Here is a 24,507-nt window from a genome sequence, read left to right as displayed (position 1 = left end):
CGGCTGGGAAGGATGCAGAGACCCACACCGGCCCCTGTGTCCGCGAGTCAGCACTCTGGGAATGGGGGGGTCAGGCCATGCTCTCCTAGCGAGCGGCCAAGGTGCGATGGCCTATGCTGAGTGCTGGCGGCTGCTGCTTGTCTGCCTCTTCGGGAGAGAAAGTAGTGCTAAGTCCCACATCAGAGGCATCAATCTGTTGTACTAATTCCTTGTTGAAATATGCATAAGGCTGCTTAACTACACTGATTTGCGCTCCCAAAAGGCCATCCCGCAATTCAGTTTCAAGATACCTGACTCCCTCTGTGTCAGGTTTATGAATGAACCACCAGCCACCCCTTGGTTTAGACCGACATCAGCTGTCGGAGTATTCATACCTCCGAAACGTTGGGCTGCCACCCTGAGCCCAGCTTGTGCCAGAAGCCAGGGACCAAAGGGGCCAAGACCCAATTCTTCACTTTGAGGTGTCAAATCAGCCTGCCTGCCTGTGGCCTCTTGTCAGCTTCCCCAGAGTGTCCTGCCTTCCCCTGCAGAGCCCCTGCGCTGTGCACAGATGCCGTCTGCAGCTGTGGTCACAGTGCCCAGTGAGGATGGGGCACGGTCGGCGGGTACCTCGGGGTCTGCATTATCACTCTGCCCTCTGGCTTCGTTACAGGATTGTGACAACCCTGGACTTGGAAAAAGCCGGAACAGGGGGAACCTCAGAGACACTTGAATTAACAGAAAAAAGTCCAGAGGTGCGAGATGTAGGTCAAAACAAGAGGTGATGTGGGTCATGCTGGGACCAGGTCGCGGTTAATTAACAGAAGCTCATCCATCAAATCAAACATTAATTAGGTTAGTCAGAGCCTCTGAGCCCCAACACAGCACAGACTCCCAGAGACTAGACTAGAAGGATACTCTTCCAGTTTTCCTCCATTCCAAAGCTATCTTCATAAGATACCTAACTAAATTTTAAGAGTCAAACGGAACTTGTGACAATAAAAACATACAATCTGGGTCCAGCATGGTGACAGACATAAAGAGCCCTGCCCTTAACTTCTCCGCACCCTTACAAATCACCTCTTCCCCAGGACCCGCCCAGGATTTCTCTCCGCTCATTCGGGTTCAGCAGGAGCGTGAGAATCTGTAATGCGGGAGAAAAACATCACTCAGGTCCCCGGAAGGGCTGGAAAATGGGAATGACTCTTCACTTTCCCCTGTAGGCTTCAAGTAGCAAGCAGAATGGAACCGTCTCCTCTTGGAGTTTGGGAAGCACAGAGCGGGAGCCCCACCCCGAGTAACGTTCACGTCAGCATGTCTCTCACCACCACGCTCTGTTTGCTCAAGCCTCCGGAGGCCCAGGACAGCCGATGTGTGTGCAGGGGCGGGGGAGGCGGTTCGGGGGCGCCACTCCTCCGTAACTCTTGTGTTTCCCTGGCCAAGTTCTCTTTACACAGAGGCATCGCACCCCCTCCCCCGCTAAGGAACACAGCATATGGCTTGCAGGGCTGCCACAGCCTGGCTCAAGTCCCAGCTGTGTGACCTTGAGCGTTGCAGTTGAGTACCCTGGACTTTCAGCTTCCATGTCTGTCAGCGGGAGGACCGCGTCTACTCACAGGGCTTCTGAGAGGCTAGCAAGAGAGATTCGGCGCCCGGAGCCCACCGGAGTCAAGCACACAGCGAGAGCTCAAACATTTGTTGCTATGGTTTCGTTTTTAGAAGTATCTCTGGGAAATAATACAGGTGCATGTGCGGCCACTTAACCACAGAGTGAGGGGAGAGAGGCCTGGTTTCAAGGACACACAAAGACGCCCTAAATTCGCCTTTTCTGTAAATCGACGTGGAAGAATTCTACTCGCCCCATGGGTTTAATATCTAAAAAGCAGAAAGTTGAATAACTTGCATTTTAAAGTGTTTATGGTTATGCTATTTTACCAACTGACTGCTAATGAAACATCCAAACAGTATTAAGCACTTGCTAGATGCTAGCGATTACAAAAATGCATGAATGTGGGGTTGGGGAGAGATGCATAGGCAGAGCACAGAAGATTTTTAGGGCAGTAAAAATACTCTGTATGACATTATAGTGATGGTTCTATGTCATTGTACATTTGTCCAGACCCACAGAATGTACATCAAGGGTGAATGGTAAGGTAAACTTTGGACTTTGGATGATTAGGATGGATCAATGCAGGTTCATCATTGGTTAAAATAAATAAATAAATAAAAAGTACCATCCTGGTAGGTGATGTTGATAAGGGGGGAAGCTATGCATGGCGGGTGGGGGTGGGGTGGGGAGCAGGGCAGGGGGTATATGGGAAATCCCCGTACCTTCCTCTCAAGTTACTTGTAAACCTAAAACAGCTCTAAAAAAAAATCAGTCTTTTAAAAAAAACAACAAAAATGAATGAATGCCACACGGCCCTGACCATGAAGAGGTGACAATTCTGTTTGACAACTAGAGACACGGGATTTTCAAGTCTTCTCCAATCTTCATATAGTAAGGGAAAGCTACTAGGTCATGTGTTCTTCAGCTTTATAATCGGGGGGCATATATCCCTGACCCAGAAGGCAAATTGCAGTTTGATCACAAATCTGACACCTAGGAGTTCCCCATCGATGAGCTGTAGTTCTCTAGCTGCTAAATAAAGATAATGTTGGACCCAGGAAGAATGTGAGAGCCTAGCAAAAGTGCTCTGATATCCCCTGAGAAAGGCACCATGGTATTTTCTTTAGAACCGTGATCATGATTCTAATAACAGAGGTGCTTCCCCCAACAGCACAAAAGCTAAAACTGAAACAAAGCAAGAAGATTAACATGGCCGTGTAGCAAGAATAATATGCAAATCTATAAGTTATTTTCTACAGCGATGAAAACTAATTTGCTCCTTAATCTACATTTTCACTGCTCTCTATCTATACCTTGATGATAATTCTCATTACACTTGTTACCATAGTTATATGATTGCATATAACGTCCTTTCTAGAAAGTGAGTTCCAATTACTTTTTTTTTTCTATATCCCATATCTGCATTAGATATCTGCACAAAAAATATTTGCTCAACTGATGTGGTGCCTATGTCTCTTATGACTTAAATATAAATTCTCAAAGCCAAGACAGTTGAAGTACTGGAATTCGGGCAAGCCCAGATACACGCCATACCCTGTATCTATTTTTGCTTCTCAACATAAAAATAGTTCAGATGGTTTGTTTTCAATTTTGGGACAGAATTCTGCCTGCAGTGACTTAAGCAGCCAAGTTGTACTCAAAGTGGCCTGGAAAAAAAAGAGCGTGGGGAGTGGAGGTGGGGGAAGGGAACAAGTGGACTCTGGAAAAGCCGACTTAGCCACACACTTCCCATCTGTGTGTGAAAATGTAAAACCAAACACGCATTCCGTTGGCAAGAGCGGGAACCACAAAGGGGCCATGCAGGCCAGGCTCCCAGCATTCCTTCACACGTACCCTACTGCAAAGACAAATCTACCTTTGGGTGAGGTGGAGAGATAGAACCAAGCCCGAAAGGACACAGAACTAGGCCAAAATGATTTTCGTAGAGGCAGTGAATGGCCTGGTTTCCAGCAAACAACGGGGCTGGGACATGGGGAGCCACTCAAAGACACCCCCGTGAGTCTCCAAAGAGTCTCCAAAGATTGATGTCCTCATCCCCGGGCTCTGACAACTCAGTGAGATGGGCCCCAGTAACAGTGGACCAGGTGAGGGCTGCAGTGTTCTGATGCCCCACCAAGAAAGGCCGTGTGGTACTATCTAACCTTCACGGAAGCAGCAGGGGGCCCATGGGAACTCTATCCAGGGTCCTGATCCATGCTCTCTCCACCAGCCAGAGACCAGGAACATCCTTGCAAGCTATGAGCATTCTGACCTTAGAAATTAATGTTTCCCAAGATTTTACGCTACTGTACAACTGTCCCTCCTCCAATCATATTTTTAAGAAGTTCCAGAACTGCGAGAACCCATTTAGTCCAAACCTGCCACTTGACAGATTGTGAAAACTGAGGTCCAGAGACCAAGTTCGCGTGGCTGATCTCAGTGGCAGGACTGGGCCCTGAGCCCTGGACTTCTGCCTTCTCCTAGTGCAGAGTGCTTCCTCTCAGCACATGCCTTGTCTTGTCTTTATGGACTCAGTCTTTTCAAAAAAGTGTTGTTTCAGCCCCTTTCCTTTCTCTGCCACAGATTACACTGCAGGCACTCAGTTCCCCATACAATGGCATCCCTATTTATACAAAGCTGTAAACAACAGGGAGAAGAGGGGGAGGGCTGGTAATAGATTTCCACCAGGATGTTCCTGACCTGCTTTTTTTCAACCTCAGTAATTAGAAAGGCAGTGGGTCTGCAGGAATTATTCAAATGCAGCAAGAGCCATACACTATACATTTATGTTAAACATGTCAAATCCGATTGGAATCATGCCTGCCGGCACCGTATCCCATAAACACACTGTTCCCTAACAGTTGCCCAGACCTTGCCAGCCCATTAAGACCTCCTTTAATAGCGGTCTTCCATAGATTCAAATCAGGGATGCTCCGCTGCACTAATTGCTGTGTGTTAGGTGAGCATCATGGATATTAAAAAATTAATAAAATAAAATCCCTTCAAGCTATTCCCCTTGAAAAGCAGTGCTCAAACTACAATTCTAAACCAAAATTTTACAAAAATACGAACATGGACATCAGTGAGGGGTTTCTGAAGGATTATCATGTTGTCATTTTAAGTTGGAGTGTTGCCCCATCTTTGTTTGTTTGTTTTTTAAAATCCCAATATCCCTCAGGTCATCTTATCTCAAATTAGCTTAACTAGACCCAGCCTAGTGCTCCTTGGCTAGAAACCATGGCGGCTACAGGATTTAAATAACCATCTTGCTACGATTATTTGCCAAGGGTTCAATTTTTTTCCCCTGATTATTGGTGATAAAGCATTACATGAATTGTGTATCACTTAATTTACAGCAATTAATGATCGATTGGATAATCACTGCATTAATTATTGTTCAGTTGCTGACACTGGGGGCTTTTCAATCTACAACACACACTTTCAAATCCACACTGCTAAGAGAGAACAAGCGATGGCTTTCACATTTTAGAAGAGAAAACCACAAAGTTGGAGGGTGGAAATGACTGTGCATTAAGGAAGAGGCTTTGAATCAAAGACCCTTTCCGCACCCTCTGGTGGCCCACAGGAGCACTTTACACTTGCCTTGAGTAGACGTGACCCAAGGTGTCCACTAAGGACTTGTCCATGTGCCACCACGTCCCATCATGGAACCCAGGCTGCGGCTGGTGCATTTCCCTTGTCTGTGTTCCAAGGCTCCCAGAGGCCAAGGTCGTTGGCCAACTGGTGGGCTTTCCGACTCCAAATATAGAGAGTTCTTTCCACTTCACCAACCTGCTTTCAGACTGAGCGCGACGCTGCCTTACTACAAGTCACGTTCGTGGCTGACCGTCCCACTCATTTCGAACATACAGGGGTGGCAGTCGTGTTACTGTTTTCCACTGCACAACTTTAGGAGTGTGCTGTTCTCTACACTCAGAATGGGGGTGAAAACGGGATCAAATGATTAGACTGGAAAAGTCCGTTCATTCTTGGAGAGATGTATAACGAACTCCTAAGAGCTTGGGCTCTGTCCTAAGAGCATGTGGAAGAGCCAGTACACAAAGCCGAACCTGCTTGTATGCCTTTCGGCAACTTGCTCGAGCTCTCCCGGGCTGCATTCACTCAGCTGCAAAATGGCGGGAGTGGGGACAAGGGTGTGGTTCCCTCCAGTATCTATTTCACAGCATTGGGGGTGAGAATCAAGTGAAATAATCGTATATAAAGCAGTGCTGCCCAACTCTTCTTCATATGGCAGCACACACTGAAAACCATAGCTAATTAGTATCAACAGATGAAGCTGCACTTGCCCCTGGCCTGAGCAGCCCCCGGCCTCCGCAGGCCAACCCAAGGGCTATGGAGATGCGTATCTGTGACCATTCACGGCACGTCAGCTGGGCAGGACAGGTGTGATCTGGCACGCAGTTACAGCTTAATGTAGCCTGAATAATAACTGGAAAGTACGATGAGAACAGCAGACACATTCTTTCAAAACTGGTTTTGCTCCTTCTGAGTAACTCTAGCTGCACTGACCAATATGGTAGCTGCTAGCCACAGGCTACTGAAATTTAAATTCATTGAAATTAAGTAAAATTTAAAATTGAGCTCCTCGGTGATGCTAGCTACATGTCAAGTACTGAAGAGCCCTATGTGGCTAGTGGCTGCTGTACTGTACAGTGTAGATGCAGAACATTTTTATCGACACAGCACTGACCTATAGTAATACTGTTTGATGACCGGGGGTGTTCCTGAAATACCCAGTAGAGTTGTACGCTCCCTGAAGGCAAGGCCTGTAATCTCACGGAACTTGTGGTCAGTGGAACTCTGCCCACTGCCTCACATGTGGCAGGGACCCAACCACTGACCATGGGATTGATGCTCTCATGCATCAAATCACTATCCTGCTTGTCTTGCTGCCACTCAAGGTAAAACACCTGACTCCTAAATAAAAGCAGTCCAAAGAGGGTCCATTACCAACAGACATAACAAAGGAAATCAGGATAACTAGGGCACCTACCAGGCACCAATGGGGGACCATGGACACCTAAGGGGACAGGAGGAATCCCCAGTGACGAGCTTGCAGGATCTTGGTTCCCAGGCTGGAGGTCGGGCCCGAGCTCCTGTGGTGGGAGCTCCAAGTCTAAACCACTGGACTAACAGAGAACCTCAGACCGCAGGGAATATTAATCAGAGTGAGGGCTCCCAGAGGTCCTCATCCCAGCACCAAGACCCAGATCTACCTAACTGCCTACATACTCCAGTGCTGGATGCCTGAGGCCAAAGAACCACTAAACAGGAATACAGCCCCACCCATGAATAAATAAATAAAATGACAAAAAAATATGTTACAGACAAAGGAGCAAGATAAAAACCTACAAGACCAAATAAATGAAGATGAAATAGACAAACTACCTGAAATATAATTCAGAGTAATGATAGTAAAGATGATCCAAAATCTTGGACAAAATGGAGAAAATACAAGAAATATTTAACAAGGATCCAGAAGAACTAAAGAGCAAACAAACAGTGATGAACAACACAATAACTGAAATTAAAAATACTCTAGAAGGAATAAATAGCAGAATAACTGAGGCAGAAGAAAGGATAAGTGATCTGGAAGATAAAGTGGTAGAAATAACTGCCAGGGAGCAGAATAAAGAAAAAAGAATGAAAAGAATTGATGACAGTCTCAGAGCCCTCTGGGACAACATTAAACTCACCAACATTCGAATTACAGCGGTCCCGGAAAAAGAAGAGAAAAAGAAAGGGACTGAGAAAATATTTGAAGAGATTATAGCTGAAAACTTCCCTAACATGGGAAAGGAAATACTCAAGTCCAGAGAGTGCCATACAGGATAAACCCAAAGAGAAACACGCCAAGACACATATTAATCAAACTATCAAAAATTAAATACTAAGAAAAAATATTAAAAGCAGCAAGGGAAAAGCAACAAGTAACATACAAGGGAATCCCCATAAAGTTAACAGCTGATCTTTCATCAGAAATTCAGCAAACCAGAAGGAAATATTTAAAGTGATGAAAGGGAAAAACCTACAACCAAGATTACTCTACCCAGCAAGGATCTCATTCAGATTCAGTGGATAAATTAAAACCTTTACAGACAAGCAAAAATTAAGAGAATTAAGCACCACCAAACCAGCTTTATAACTAATCCTAAAGGAACTTCTCTAGGCAGGAAACACAAGAGAGGAAAGGACATACAAGAACAAACCCGAAACAATTAAGAAAATGGGAATAGGAACATACATATCAATAATTACCTTAAATGTAAATGGATTAAATACTCCAACCCAGAGATATAGACTGGCTGAATGGATACAAAAACAAGACCCGTATACATGCTGTCTACAAGAGACCCACTTCAGACCTAGGGACACAAACAGACTGAAAGTGAGGGGATGGAAAAAGATATACCATGCATGTGGAAATAAGAAGAAAATTGGAGTAGCAGTTTTCGTATCAGACAAAGCAGACTTTAAAATAAAAACTATTACAAGAGACAAGGACCCTACATAATGATCAAGGGATCAATCCAAGAAGAAGACATAACAGTGGTAAATATTTATGCACTCAACATAGGAGCACCTCAATACATAAGGCAAATGCTAATAGCCATAAAAGGGGAAATCGACAGTAATACAATCAGAGTAGGGGACTTTAACACCCCACTTTCACCAATGGACAGATCATGCAAAATGAAAATAAATAAGGAAACACAAGCTTTAAGTGACACATTAGACAAGATGGACTTAACTGATATTTATAGGACATTCCATCCAAAAACAACAGAATACACTTTCTTCTCAAGTGCTCGTGGAACATTCTCCAGGATAGACCATATCTTGGGTCACAAATCAAGCCTTGGTAAATTTAAGAAAACTGAAATCATATCAAGTATCTTTGCCGACCACCACGCTATAAGACTAGATAGCAAATACTGTAAAATATACAAACACATGGAGGCTAAACAATACACTACTAAATAACCAAGAGATCACTGAAGAAATCAAAGAGGAAATCAAACAATACCTAGAAACAAATGACAATGAAAACACAACAACCCAAAACCTATGGGATGCAGCAAAAGCGGTTCTAAGAGGGAAGTTTATAGCAATACGATCCTACCTCAAGAAACAAGAAACATCTCAAATAAACAACCTAACCTTACACCTGAAGCAATTAGAGAAAGAAGAACAAAAAACCCCCAAGGTTAGCAGAACGAAAGAAATCATAAAGATCAGATCAGAAATAAATGAAATAGAAACAAAGAAAACAATAGCAAAGATCAATAAAACTAAAAGCTGGTTTTTTGAGAAGATAAACAAAATGGATAGACCATTAGCCAGACTCATCAAGAAAAAAAGGGAGAAGACTCAAATCAATAGAATTAGAAATGAAAAAGGAGAAGTAACAACTGACACTGCAGAAATACAAAGGATCATGAGAGATTACTAAAAGCAACTATATGCCAATAAAATGGACAACCTGGAAGAAATGGACAAATTCTTAGAAGAGTACAATGTTCCGAGACAGAGCCAGAAAGAAACAGAAAATATAAACAGACCAATCACAAGCACTGAAATTGAAACTGTGATTAAAAATCTTCCGACAAACAAAAGCCCAGGACCAGATGGCTTCACAGGTGAATTCTACCAAACATTTAGAGAAGAGCTAACACCTATCCTTCTCAAATTCTTCCACAATATAGCAGACGGAGGTACACTCTCAAACTCATTCTACGAGGCCACCATCACCCTGACACCGAAACCAGACAAAGATGTCACAAAAAGAGAAAACTACAGGCCAATATCTCTGATGAACATAGATACAAAACTCCTCAACAAAATATTAGCAAACAGAATCGAAACAGCACATTAAAAGAATCATACACCATGATCAAGTGGTGTTTATCCCAGGAGTGTGAGGATTCTTCAATATACGCAAATCAATCAATGTGATACACCATATTAACAAATTGAAAGATAAAAACCATATGATAGGGCTTCCCCGGTGGCGCAGTGGTTGAGAGTCCGCCTGCCGATGCAGGGGAAATGGGTTCGTGCCCCGGTCCGGGAAGATCCCACATGCCGCGGAGTGGCTAGACACGTGAGCCGTGGCCACTGAGCCTGCGCGTCCAGAGCCTGTGCTCCGCAACAGGAGAGGCCACAACAGTGAGAGGCCCACGTATCGCAAAAAAAAAAAAAAAAAAAAAAAAAAAAAAAGCCATATGGTAATCTCAATAGATGCAGAAAAAAGCTTTCGACAAAATTCAACACCCATTTATGATAAAAACTCTCCAGAAAGTAGGCATAGAGGGAACCTACCTCAACATAATAAAGGCCATGTAAGACAAACCCACAGCCAACATCGTTCTCAATGATGAAAAACTGGAACCATTTCCTCTAAGATCAGGAACAAGACAAGGTTGCCCACCCTCACCACTATTATTCAACATAGTATTGGAAGTTTTAGCTACAGCAATGAGAGAAGAAAAAGAAATTAAAGGAATCCAAATTGGAAAAAGAAGAAGTAACACTGTCACTGTTTGAGATGCCATGATACTAAATATGGAGAATCCTAAAGATGCCACCAGAAAACGACTAGAGCTAATCAGTGAATTAGGTAGAGTAGCAGGATACAAAATTAATGCAGAGATCTCTTGCATTCCTATACACTAATGATGAATAATCTGAAAGAGAAATTAAGGAAACACTCCCATTTACCATTTCAACAAAAAGAATAAAATACCTAGGAATAAACCTACCTAAGGAGACAAAAGACCTGTATGCAGAAAATTCTAAGACACTGATGAAAGAAATTAAAGATGATACAAACAGATGGAGACATATACCATGTTCTTGGATTGGAAGAATCAACATTGAGGAAATGACTATACTACCCAAAGCAATCTACAGATTGAATGCAATCCCTGTCAAACTACCAATGGCATTTTTCACAGAACTAGAACAAAAGAATTTCACAATTTGTATGGAAACACAAAAGACCCCGAATAGCCAAAGCAATCTTGAGAAAGAAAAACAGAGCTGGAGGAATCAGGCTCCCTGACTTCACACTATACTACAAAGCTACAGTAATCAAGAAAGTATGGCACTGGCACAAAAGCAGAAATATAGGTCAATGGAACAGGATAGAAAGCCCAGAGATAAACCCATGCACATATGGTCACCTTACCTTTGATACAGGAGGCAAGAGTATACAATGGAGAAAAGATAGCATCTTCAATAAGTGGTGCATGGATGATGGACAGCTATATGTAAAAGAATGAAATTAGCACACTCCCTAACACTATACAGAAAAATAAACTCAAAATGGATTAAAGACCTAAAGGTAAGGCCAGACACTATAAAACTCTTAGAGGAAAACACAGGCAGAACACTCTGTGACATAAATGACAGCAAGATCCTTTTTTGACCCACCTCCTAGAGAAATGGAAATATAAATAAACAAATAGGACCTAATGAAACGAAAAGCTTTTGCACAGCAAAGGAAACCATAACCAAGACCAAAAGACAACCCTCAGAATGGGAGAAAGTATTTGCAAATGAAGCAACTGACAAAGGATTAATCTCCAAAATTTACAAGCAGCTCATGCAGCTCAATATCAAAATAACAAACAACCCAATCCAAAAATGGGCAGAAGACCTAAACAGACATTTCTCCAAAGAAGATATACAGATTGCCAACAAACACATGAAAGAATGCTCAACGTCATTAATCATTAGAGAAATGCAAATCAAAACTACAAGGAGATATCATCTCACACCGGTCAGAATGGCCATCATCAAAAAATCTAGAAACAATAAATGCTGGAGAGGGTGTGGAGAAAAGGGAACTCTCCTACACTGTTGGTGGGAATGTAAATTGATTACAGCCACTATGGAGAACAGTATGGAGGCTCCTTAAAAAACTAAAAATAGAACTACCATATGACCCAGGAATCCCACTACTGGGCATATACCCTGAGAAAACCATAATTCAAAAAGAGTCATGTACCAAAATGTTCACTGCAGCTCTATTTACAATAGCCAGGACATGGAAGCAACCTAAGTGTCCATCGACAGATGAATGGATAAAGAAGATGTGGCACATATATACAATGGAATATTACTCAGTCATAAAGAGAAACGAAATTGAGTTATTTGTAGTGAGGTAGATGGACCTAGAGTCTGTCATACAGAGTGAAGGAAGTCACAAAGAGAAGAACAAATACCGTATGCTAACACATATATGGAATCTAAAAAAAAAAAATGGTTCTGATGAACCGAGGGGCAGGACAGGAATAAAGACGCAGATGTGCAGAATGAACTTGAGGACATGGGGAGGGGGAGGGGAGGCTGGGACGAAGTGAGAGAGTAGCATGGACATATATACACTACCAAATGTGAAATAGATAGCTAGTGGGAAGCAGCCGCATGGCACAGGGAGATCAGCTCGGTGCTTTGTGACCACCTAGAGGGGTGGGATAGGGAGGGTGGGAGGGAGATGCAAGAGGGAGGGGATATGGGGATATATGTATGCGTATAGCTGATTCACTTCGTTATACAGCAGAAGCTAACACAACATTGTAAAGCAATTATACTCCAATAAAGATGTTAAAAAAAGAATAAAATAAATGTTAGGAATGAATGAATGAATAAATAAATAAATAAATGGAAATCAGGAATCCCATTCCAATGTAAAAAAAATAACAAAAAATATTTTAGTAAAGCTTATCCATTCCTGCACCAAACCCCAAACTACATAATCAATAGCTGAGAAAATGCCAATTATCCAGGTCCATTTGACATATTATTAATCTGCATCCTGAGCAGCTACTAATCAACAGGACAGATTGTGAAATCACTATTTATTTATTTGCTGGGAGGAAGCACTCCCCAACACATTTAATCAGATAGGAACAGCTCAATTTAGGGAGTGAATGGAACAAACGCAGACATTTTTTATAAAATACTAAGGATCCCAAAGAAAGCTCAGGAGAGGTTGCTGGCACCTAAATCGATTCCAAGATCAAATCGGCCCAAGTACCTTAATAAAGCCTGTCATTACACACTCAAACAATATAGACAAAATTATGCTTCAGGTCAAAAGAGGATCGCTTGCAGAAGTCAAGGAAGAATTTTCCCCTCGCCCTTTACTACTGTGCAACCGGCAAGATGCATCTCTGAGTTATTCGTTCCCCCTCTCTCTCTCACACAGATAAAGATTAAGTATGTTCCTTGAATGACTGAATGAGAACGTGGAGCCCTTATTAAAGACACTGGATTTTGGGGGCGCTCATTTTAAGTCTGCATGTCGTCTCCTGACGGCCCGGCATGTCTGCCAGTGCTGTGAGGACACATTCCCACTGGATTATAAACACTTTGAATGAGATTTAATTGAACCACCCCCAACAAAGCTTGCTCTAACCTGGTGTGAGGATTAGAGTAACACATACAAAGTGCCCGCCCGGCACAAAGCCTGGCACACAGTAAGGGCTCTGCAGATGGCTGCTACTTCTTGTTGTTCTCTCAGTGTCCTTAGCACACAGAATGCAGGAAGCATGCACCACATGCCATTTGCACAATCCCATGAAATCCTGCTATGTTGTTCCCCTCAGCTTCTCAAAAAACACTGCCTGGCAACAGTTTTACATTCAAACGGGAGGACCTGAAGAGAAACTGCCACTAGGTTTCCTCATTTTATTTAACTAAACTGAAAACAAAACCAAAAAAACCCTCCTGATACAGCGTCACTATATGCCAGGCACTGGTCCAAGCTTCCCATATTCAAATAACCCTCACAGCAATGCCATGGAAGTGGGGGCTCTTCTTAATTCCCATCTCACGGGAGAAAACTGAGGCACAGAAAGGTACCTGCAGTGACGTCACAGAACTAGTACATGGCAGAGGCAGGATTAGACCCCAGGCACCCATGGGCTTCCCTGGTGGCGCAGTGGCTAAGAATCCGCCTGCCAGTGCAGGGAACACGGGTTCGAGCCCTGGTCCGGGAAGATCCCACATGCCGCAGAGCAACTAAGTCCGTGCTCCACAACTACTGAACCCGTGTGCCACGACTACTGAAGCCCGTATGCCTAGAGCCTGTGCTCCGCAACAAGAAAAGCCACTACAATGAGAAGCCCGCGCACCGCAACAAAGGGTGGCGCCTGCTCGCCACAACTAGAGAAAGCCCACGCGCAGCAACGAAGACCCAAAGCAGCCCAAAAGCAAATAAATAAAATAAAATAAAATAAAGTAAGATAAAATAAAAAGAAACCATGCACCCAAATCGTGAAAACAAAGGACGGATTGGCCTGGAAGGCGACTCAGTCTTCAAACTGTGTCTGTGAAATCCTCTTCCCCAGCTCACTTCCTCCAGGCGGATGTGTATTAAACATTGCTGCCTGCAAAGTCTGTTTAGATCTCATCATCTTAATATTACAGCAAATTCTGGGATCCTGATCCACGCGAAGCAACACGGGACAATCCTCCCCACGCACTCAACGGCCTTCGAGCGCGGACCTCCATCCCCTAACTCGCTGGTCCCACCTTCCAGATCTTCCTAGGGCGCTAGCTCACTGTGGCCCTCAGTATTAGCTCAAGCAAAGGCCTCTGGGCACCACAGAGCCCAGTTCAAAAGGGGACCGTGAGCAGCACAGATGGTAAAATTCGTCCAGTGTGCCCAGCCGGTCACTCAGCTGCCAGGATGCCCAGGAAATGCAGGACCGCGACACATCACCTGCGGGGCCGGATCCCTACCAATACTTAGAAGCTGTTACACTCCAATTTCTCTTTTCTAGGCTGAACAGCCCCAATTTCTTTCAGCCTCTTCTCAGAGGCGATATTTCTCAGCCTTCAGTCATTTTCATTGCTCTCCCCTGGCCTCTCTCCAAGATTCTGTATCTTGTTTAAATAGTAAAGGCCAACAGTGAACACGATTTAAGAACAGTCATGCCTGGAAAAGTAACGAAGGCCCAACCGAGATGGACTCCAGGAGGTAAATATTTCCTCAAACAACAACAACAACAAAGTATTACAATAGTAATAATGGAAGGCAGTAAGAATTAGGTTGACCAAATAAAATAATTTCTGTTGCTTGTCATATCATTTCCTCTAATTATAGTGGTGGTTTCTGGGAGACTTCTCTGTCCCGATAAGTCTTCTCAGAAATGGCCTTGCTAGCACTGACATATACACACTACCAAATGTAAAATAGCTAGTGGGGAGCAGCCGCATAGCACAGGGAGATCAGCTCTGTGTCCTGTGACCACCTAGAGGGGTGGGCTAGGGAGGGTGGGAGGGAGGGAGACGCAAGAGGGAAGAGACATGGGAACATATGTATATGTATAACTGATTCACTTTGTTATACAGCAGAAACTAACACACCATTGTAACGCAATTATACTCCAATAAAGATGTTAAAAAAAAAAAAAAAAGACTTTGCTCCTCCTCAAAAGAGACCTAAGCTTTTCTTCTCAGTCTCAGCAATTCTTTCCCTTGATACAGAAATTCCTATCATCTTGCGAGAAGGTCATTCGCCCCTTCTCTCAACACCAGCTTTTCCAGAAATAGCACTTCCTTTCCTGACTTCTTCAATTTCTCCTGCTTTTGGTAAGACATCCTCCTGCCTGGCTGTACTGCCTGCCTCCCCTTTGAGGCCAAGGTAGGACACCAAGAACACGCAGAGCTGCCCAGGCCCCCAAATGCACGAGGAAGCCCACCCTGCACTGCTGACCCCTTAGAGATTCAGGGGTGACACTGATCCAATTCTACACAGCAAATCCCTCCATGGGGCTTGGGAGCAGGTGGGACAGGGCCCTGGACCTTCCACGGAGGAAGAATCACATCAAGGGCAAAGCAACGGGGAGGAGGTGCTAAAGAAATGTGACCTCAAAACACAGCAGCCCCTAGGACAGGGCCAAACACCTGGATGCTCGCTCGATAAACAAGCTGGTTTGGGGGCCATTTCAAACAACTTTAAAAATTCCTCAATATAACATAATAGGAAAAGGAAGGTGACTACTGGAAAAAAAGCAAAAATAAAGTCCATCTCCCACCGACACAGAACCAGCCTAGCTGTTCTGGGTGGATTAAGGATGCTCCTGCCCCCTGACCTGTTGGCCTCACTCCGCCAGGGGGGAAACACCGGGGGCGGGAGGGCAGCCACACAGTCTACCTGTCCACTTGCTCTGGTCCTTCTCGGCTCCACTCTCCTGGTCTTTAGCAAGCTCCTCGGGGTCAGCAGCTGCTTCACTGGGCCCTTCAACATCTTCAATGGCTTCTTCTGAAAGAGAAGAAACACATAATGTCAAGGATTAAAAGTAGACAGAAGATGAAGGACTCTTGCCTCCGACTGCAAAGAAGTACCAACCACAAAACACAGGCAGCCAACGAGTGTCCCGCCTCCCCTCCCAGTGGCCCCCGAGAGGCCGACCGTGCTACGGACACGCGAGGTCTGGGCAAGCGGCGGGGGCTTTCCTTCCCCACTCGTTGGCGTGAGACCACAACTTGCTCTAGCCGTGCGGAAACTAGGTATTTCCAGATGGGTTCTGAAAGCCCCATTTGAGCTTTTCTCATTGAAAAGCCCATCCTGTTGAGGAAATAACTCCATCTGATTACCTGAAATCGCATGCAAGTCTTTTACACTTGCAGATGCAAAAAAGGAGCCACAGGTTTGCTTCTTGCCCAGCTCCTACCACACTGCGAACTGGCATTGAACTAGACTAGACCCAATCTTTGACCCCTCATAAGGCCTCTCGGTGCCTGTGGACCTGCCAGACCGTGGCGGGAGGTCTTTACAGTCATTCATATTCTGAAGAGGCACAGAATATCAGCGATATGATTTCATCAACGTGAAGAGGTCTAGAAAACAAACATCTGTGGGCACGCCAGGCATCAGTGGCGAGAAGCTAGATTTGTAGAGAAAGGGCAAAAAGTTCATATCAGAATCCTACACTTCCCTTTTGAAGCCATTCCATTCTTTACCCACCACGGGCTTAAAACGAACCAAGGAAATTCTCTCCAGCTCAACACACAGTGCTTTAGTGAAGGGAGAAGAATGGTCATCTCCAACATCAGGCTCCTCACGAAGTAAAATGCCACTTGCTTGCCGGAGTGGGAATGAAGAGGATAAGATTCTCTGGGTGCTGAGGGAAAGGAAGTGGGACATTTCTCCCTTGATCTCCTGGCCCTCTGGATCATTATCTAAAACATTCATTAAGAATGGGCTAAATGAATGAATGAGGCAGGCAAACCAAGGTGGGTTGATGATTAAAGTATTAGGAGACTTTGAAGAGCACACTTTCCTGAGTGTAGAGACACTGAAACCCAGCCACCCACGTCTGTCACCCGAGGCCAGCGCTAGACCAGATCCACGGGACCAGAGGTGACGGTCCAATCTAGGTCCATGAACTTGGAGTTATTCCAACATCACCCTAGGTCCCTTCTAGCCCCAACTCTACTTTTCAACATCTCAAGGTGTAATACCCTCTGACCCTCCAGAAAATAATTTCTAAATTTCATCTCACAAAGGAAGTAAAAAGAGTTCAAAGTAAATTGACCTCAGAGGGTATATAAAACACTTGAGGAAGAAAGTATCTATTTAGACCCAGATTTTCCTAACTCTTCCCAAAAAGACACTGGAAGACCAAGAGCTGGAAAACGGAACTAGGGATTAGGGAACATGTCTTCATTACCACCAAGAGGGGACGTATGAGGCAGTCATGGGGAACCTGGGTGAGAGGAGATACTGCTTATTTTCCTCTCCAACTAAGAGGCTTCCACAAATAATTTCTATGCTGCCTTTCTGTCTCACTGCACAGTCAAGTTAACATCAAGTCTCCCCACACCCACGTCTAGTTCAAACAGAGAAGAATCAGGCAACCTGGTTTGAAGTCAGTCAGATATACAGCACCCTATTAACACGGTACATCCTTTAGTGGAGGAAAAAATGTAAACGAAGTGTTAGTTGAGCTATAATAAGCAAGTTACACTATATGCTATATGAACCATCTTAATTATGTCCAGGCAGGATGTTCAATGCACAGTTTTAGGCTTTTGATAAAACTATTCAACACTGTAATTACAAAACCCATCTCTGAAAGGTTATACCAGCATTCAGTTAATCAATATCAAATTGAGGCTACCCAAAGTAGCCAGGTCTCTTAAAACATACTCAACTGCCCCAACATATCCTATGAAACAAAAGATCTGTATGTATCCATACATTAATCAAATGCGATCATACAAAGAGATGATTCAACGGGCGCTACTCTCCAGGACACACACACATTATCACCCTAGATGGAGAGTCTGACACCTACAAAATAGGGAACACCCTGATGTGATGAACAGTGTCTGGGGGTGCTGCTCTGCAGAGGAGGGAAAAAACTTACCCACTGGGAGGCCAGCTCCAAGGCCAGTGCCTCTCTCCTATGTATTATGTGAGCTGCAGCCACCCAAGCAGAGAGTTAAGAGCTCACGGTCATTCTGGCACTGACCTCAGTTCTTTGAAGCTTCCTGAACAAATCTATCCAGAGACAGAGACTGAAGAATAAGCATATCATTCACGCAATGAGCAAGGAAACCGCATGGCCCTTTGTGACTATTCCCAGAGCCCTCATGCTATGAGCCTAGTTTGGGTCTTTGCTTGCTTCCCTCCCTGCCCTGCTATAAGCAGAAAAGGGAAGGCAGCTGAGCTCCAGTGAGAGGGCAGACGATAGAGGTTAACTCAGGAACTGCTTTTGCTTCTCTCTTTTTCTCCTGTTTTTCTTAAAGATTTAAAAATCAAGTCCTCGGGCTTCCCCGGTGGCGCAGTGGTTGAGAGTCCGCCTGCCGATGCAGCGGACACGGGTTCGTGCCCCGGTCCGGGAAGATCCCACGTACCGCGGAGCGGCTGGGCCCGTGAGCCATGGCCGCTGAACCTGCGCCTCTGGAGCCTGTGCTCCGCAACGGGAGAGGCCCGCGTACCGCAAAAAAAAAAATAAAAAATAAAAAAAAATTAAAAAAATAAAAATCAAGTCCTCTTCTCTTTAAGTTTTTAGATTTAATATTATCATTTCTGATATATTAAACACCAAAAAGCTGTTATATGCTCGGTGGAAGAAGAAATGATTAAGAAACTCCTGGACAAGCCAGCTTCCTTTACAAGCAGATCAGTGTCCTCACCCCGCAGCTAGAAAACCAGGCCCCCTTCCAGCCAAGCAGGTGCTCCCCTGCAGTTCCATACGTGACCTACAGGTGTCGCCCTCTGCATGGCAAGGCCTGGAAGGGCAGCTAGCTGCAGGAGGCAGACACCGTCTGGGCCGCCTAACCTGAGCATGTGGAAATAATACACGTCTTCAAGTGAACTGTCTGGTCCCGGGGAAATAAAATAGGACATTCATAAGCAGTTACACCATCTGTCTTGATACCATCATCATCAACAGCAAGAGGAAGAAATAGCTCTTTAAAATGGATGAAAGCCCAGGCTGACAGTAACCAGAAAACTGTGAGCTCCGAATACCAATAAAGGTAGAGATACGATTCAAAAACAGAGATATAAGCTATGAATTCATCTGGACAGCTTGGGCCCACAGCGCTCTGTAGCTGGGGTATGTTTTACTGGTCCCCAAAGCCTCCAGCAAGCTCACTAAGACCAGGGCCTTGGGCACCCACGGGCAGGGCCTGAGTCTCCCCGCGCCAGAACACGTGGGAACCAGGGGAGGGATGGCATCCAGCCCTGAAACGCTCCGAGCTCCCACGGCTGGTTCGGTGGCCCATGTTCCCTTTAGGAATGTAGATCTGATACCCACGCGCTCACAGAGCACAGAGCAGAGGGGAGGCTTTTTCCCTGCCGACCACAGAATGCATTTTCTCCCCCGTGAAGTCAGTGGCAACTGGCTGGGGTCGTTACAGAAGTCTGGTTTTTTCTTTTCCCCCTATAATATCAGCTACTGACAGACGGTGGGAACAAGTGAAGACCTGATGGACGACAATCCGGTTTTATCTGGAAAATCCTGTCTTTCCCTCAGAAGACAAAGTTACTTCCCTTCCCCAAGACAGACAACAGCCATTGTGCCATTTTTCAGGCCAAAAAAAAAAATCAAAACCCTCTTCTCCCTAAAGAATTGAACACTATTTCAGAACCCAACCGGAACACGCGAGGAATGCATTCTCAGGGGCGCAGCCAGGGCCGGGGTGAGGAGGTCATCTCGGCTCCCCACGCCCGGCCGGTTCTAGCAGGAAGCAGCAGAGCCCGCACCTCTCCGACCGAAGGTCTTTTCTTCAGGACACTCGAGACGAGGCGCCTTAAGCCACCCCCACCGCAGACGCCTGCTTCGTGGCTACACCCCACAGGAGCCCTCTAACTCGGGCACCCCTCCTGTTGGGCTATATTTTCATGGTAAAGGGTTAGGGAAACAGAAGCACATCTTGCATAATTGTGAAGTCTGGTGTCCCTTCTGCCTTCAACTGCCATGTAAAAGACGGGCTGAAGGCCTTAAAAAAAATCTGTTTCCATCACCACCTCTTTTTTTTTTTTTTTTACAACTGCTTCTCCCACACAGCTCTCACTAGCAATCGCTCACGTCTCCCGGTTAAGGGCAGAGCCCTCAGGTGTAAGGGTTTCGGCAGATAATGCAATTCTAAGAGGGAAGGGTTCCTAGGACAGCTTCGGTTTTGGGGGTGATGGTACCACCGCTGCAGAAAATTTCCCTTCAGTCAAGGTGGTGGTGCTTACCCCAAACGCAAACCGTCCTCTTAACATACCTTACACTTGTCACGTTGGTGAAGGTGACTGCATGACTTCCCCATTTGTGGTGACGTCTGCTCCCGAAGGAGGTGTGTGTGCCGACTGGCAACCCCATGGGGATTTGCAACGATTTTATGAATAACCTGGAAACTGGTCTGTGGAAGGAGCACGAGGCAGAAGCAAAAACAGAGGCGGCATCAGCACAAAGTCAGCACCCGCCACCACCGCGCGCACACACTCCGAGTGCGTCGCCCAGAAAAAAAACGCGCCAGTTGCTAAAAAAAGGATACTGTTCACCAAATAACTAGGGCTGAGGTCCGCGTCCGCTGGGCGTATTTTACAAGTCACTTACGGACGTGAAGGAAGGGGAGTCCATCAATGACTGAGATCAGTCCTAACCTGTTCCTGAACTCTTAATGGGATAATGTGGACTAAGTCAAACCTTCCCCCACACCTGGCAGAGCCCCACCCCCACCCCAACTGGGCTTCGAGGACAGAAATTTGGAAATTCTCCTAAGAACCAGGGTGTCCGTACCCAGGGCTCAGGCGACCGCGTTACTTAAATAATACGCCAGTCTGAGATCCCTGAAGAATGAAATTGTTCTTTCCCTTTTCTTTGCGGGGAGCAACGTTTGAGGGCGGGGGGCGGTAAGCTAAAGTGCGTTTGCCTGTTGGCAGGCTCAAGAGCTGAGAAACATTAGCTGTCATGAACCACAATCAAATCAGGTTTGAAATATTTAGCAGTGGCTTGGAAAATGCGGCAGTGCAGCTCTGACAGGCGAGATGTGCACAGACACCCACTTTCCATTATAATGGAAATATCAGGCCTGTTCTGAATATGTATAACCCAGAAAAATGTATTGATTTTTCATTCGGCATTAAAAAAAATGAAATAGCCTGCAGCTGTCAAAAGCCTTTTGTTAAAAGCTCATCTTTCCTGGAATGAGGTTTACCAGAAACAAGTTTTAATTGTGTATCGGACCTCTTCTTTGAAAAACAACATAACCAATCTGCTTACTTTGAAGATAGGGTTAAAGCTCTTCCTTTCCCCATTTTCAACCTAATTAACCAAGGACAACCGGCGGGAAAGGCCCGGCACACTCTGACCAGCAGGAGGGACACGGAGGGTGGCGGCTACTTTTGCTGGAGCCTCCATGGTGGTGGCGGAGGGATTCCACGACCGTGTCTTGTCCCCTTGTTCCTGTAACTAGAGACTCACTGTAGGACACCTTGGCCTACATCGGCTGTCCTCTTGCAGTGCTGACCTTAACAACTGGAGAACGAAGGCCGAGCAGTCCAGCTCGTCCAAGCCTCTCGGCCTCTTGTTATCCATAGGAAACCTCTAATGGCTGGACGTATTCCACAAAGGATGCATGCTTTACTTTGCAAATAGAGGTCAAATCAAATCCTACAATATGAGAGATGACAGCTAAGGTCTAGATCACTTATTTCGAATAAGATCCAGTGCGTTAGAATTCTGCTACAAGAGTAACTGGTAACAGGACGTGATCTGCCATGGTGACAGAAAGACGGCTCTGTTGCCCCCAGCTCGTCACCCTAGTTCTCCTTCCCCCCCCAGGCCGCAGAGGGAGAGGCGAATGGTGGCGGCGCTTGTGGCCGCACGCGCAGGGGTGGGCCGCTAACTGTGCTGGTCTCCCTCGTGACACTTTGGCAAGTGTGGTCTCACTGAATGGCGACCGCAGGTCCTATCAGTAGGTGACACTCCACGTGCTCTGGGCTATACCGCAAACACACAGTGACTCCCAGACTCAGGACGCAACCGTCGACTCCGCAGCATTCCCGGACACACTTTGCTCCACGGTGTCTCTCCAGCCCCGATGGCGTGGCTGGAAACCGCCCGAGGGGTAGCTTCGAGCCATTAGGTTTTCTGAGTGACCCTACCGCAGCCCCAGAAATTCTCCCTTAAAACGAGGTACTTTTTGCCTACCACACATGCAAACTCTTAGCATCCTGGCGGAGGTGACTGCATGTTCTCACCACGCGCGTAAAATAGGGAACTTATGCACCTCCCTGGGAGTCCTTTATGGGTACTCCTCTCAATATTATTTTTAATTGCTGGCAAACACTGCCCATTCCGTTTCCTACATCTTAACAGGGTAGAGATTAATTGAAGAAAAAGTCAAATCACAAGATGAAGGGCCCAGGATCCGAGTCAACACTGGCGAGCGGAACACTATGAGATACAACTATCACAGTCCAGGCAGGAGTCCTTGCAGGGGTGAAGGATGAGGGGAGGAAGGTGCAGCCGGCAGGGGCTCCAAGGCTGGGGCGCTGCTTCATGCATCGGAAGTGTAATATTGTCCTATCTTCTCAGGGTACGATGCCGTTTCTTCCCCAGCAGACACGAGAACTCCAGTGCATTAACAGAGTCCAAGGCATTCGGTGAAAAGTATGCTCTCCAGGTGGATGGCAGGCACCCTGACCTCCTGCGCTCCCGGCTGCCCGGCCTCTCCAAACCCTCCCACAGGTCTGGGGCACAGAGCACGGGACACGCAGAGGTGGGTCTCCCCCTCCAGGCCGCCCTTGTCTTCGGCGTTTCCCACTTCCTCACCCGTCTGAGCTCTCCACCAGGCCAGGCCATCTTGCTGGGGACTCTTCTCCACCAGCTAGAATGAACGGTCAGGGGTCAGCCTGGTAGCCTCGCAGGGATCGCCCCACCCCAGGGGATGTTTTTTTATTTTTTAAATGGGACCAAAGTGCTAACCAGCTGTTTTAAACACAACTGCCCTCTCGAAGATGTCATGTATAAAGAATTTCAGTCCTCTGAGAGGCAAGAGGATGTGAGCGGGAGAGGAACAGGGGACTTGGAAAAGATCAGAACCACTCCCACCCTCCGCTGACATGTTCTTTTTTCACGTGGATCTCTTCAGTGATCATTTCACCACAAGAATTCTTTTCAGCCCTAGGTGTTCATTTACCGAATACACCTGGGGCCGCCGTGCCTGGAGTTTCTGGACAGAGCGTGCGAGGCGGTGGAGGCCCGCCAGCCTCGCTGGCACGGGGCCGGGGCGAAGGCTCCGCAGGCACACGGGGCAAAGCCAGGCAAGCCGGGGGCGGGGTGGAGGGGGGAGCGGCCCCTCGCGCCCGCCCCGGCCCCCTCTCCCGCCCCCATGCCACTGTCCCTGGCTTCGGCGCCAGGCTAAAAGAATCCACACTCTGAAGGCAAGGCCGGGTATTATTAAAATGACTAATTGGAGAATAGAGACCATTTACGCTTTTGTATATTTGAAGATCTTGCCACTGTTGATAGAAACAAGAAAAATGGGGCTTGTGCAGCCTGAGGGGGCCTGGGAAGCTGCAGCCGGTGTGCACAGCCCTGCCGGAGAAAGAGAGGACCAGGAGGCACGCCTGGGAGAGCCTCTGCCTCTGGCTGCCGCTCGGCCTCACCTCTACCGCGAGCGTGGGCACGGAAGAGCGCTCTATGGGCCCGCAGCGGCCACGGCCCGCCTGGGCCTCCCGGAGAAAACCGCCCCGCTCTGAGCTGTCCTGCCCTGTGCCGTTTCTCCTCTTCCGGGCAAAGCCACTGGGTCATTTGAACAGCTTGTCAAAACCGCGCTAGAATTAAGGGGGTGGGTGGGGTCACGAGAGGAGAAAAAGGGAGGAAACACCTAGAGCCGGTATTGCAAACGGTTCCATTTATCTGTGTTCTCAGCAAAAGCACCTGGGTTGCCCCCTGCAGAAGTGCAGAAAGGATGAAAGCCAATGTGTGGTGACAAAGCACAACGGAACGAAATATGTCGCTGACTCGCCTGGTGGCTATTCCTGGGAAGATCTTTTTTTTTTTTTTTTTTTTTTTAATAACTGAAAGATGTGAGTTCCAGTTTGTAAAATACAAACCCAAGCCCTGAAATGGTTTCCGAATCCACGCTAAACCAGAAATCCAGCTCTGTCCCAGCAATCTGAAGACCACTGGGTTCAGCGGGGATTAATTCCCTTGGATTTCTACAAAGCCGCGATTGCTGCAGCTACTTCCACCCATGAAATGTTAAAAAAAAAAAAAGGCAAATTCCCCGAGCATGTTTGTAGCAGAGCGTGATGTGATTGTGTTGTCATTTATGGGAAATAATCGCAGGCCCATCTCTCCCCTTCCCCCCCATTTTCCAGTCCAAATAACCATGAAAAATTACACTTCAATGTCAGGGCGACGACAAAG

General features: G+C 46.2%; 1 protein-coding gene and 1 long non-coding RNA gene across 13 annotated transcripts in view; one reads left to right on the top strand and one right to left on the bottom strand.

Moving 5' to 3' along the window:
* The window catches only part of LOC131744416 (uncharacterized), a 198,617-nt gene extending 196,430 nt beyond the window's left edge, over positions 1-2,187 (top strand). For all 9 annotated transcript variants that reach the window (XR_010837967.1, XR_010837966.1, XR_010837962.1 and 6 more), the window contains one exon: positions 1,203-2,187. This is a non-coding gene — a long non-coding RNA (uncharacterized lncRNA). The remainder of the gene's footprint in view (positions 1-1,202) is intronic.
* ZFHX3 (zinc finger homeobox 3) overlaps positions 1-24,507 on the bottom strand; it is a 253,340-nt gene that overhangs the window by 34,057 nt on the left and 194,776 nt on the right. For all 4 annotated transcript variants that reach the window (XR_010837960.1, XM_059043842.2, XM_067020240.1 and 1 more), the window contains one exon: positions 15,780-15,887. Coding sequence is in view for 3 of the 4 variants with exons in the window: in XM_059043842.2 (XP_058899825.1) it covers positions 15,780-15,887 (108 nt within the window). In the remaining variant the exon portion in view is untranslated. The remainder of the gene's footprint in view (positions 1-15,779; positions 15,888-24,507) is intronic.

This window comes from Kogia breviceps, chromosome 18, assembly GCF_026419965.1.
Source record: "Kogia breviceps isolate mKogBre1 chromosome 18, mKogBre1 haplotype 1, whole genome shotgun sequence".
NCBI classification, from domain to species: Eukaryota; Metazoa; Chordata; class Mammalia; order Artiodactyla; family Physeteridae; genus Kogia; species Kogia breviceps.
The sequence above is the reverse complement of the archived record's forward strand: the minus strand, read 5'-3'. Positions and strand labels throughout refer to the sequence as shown.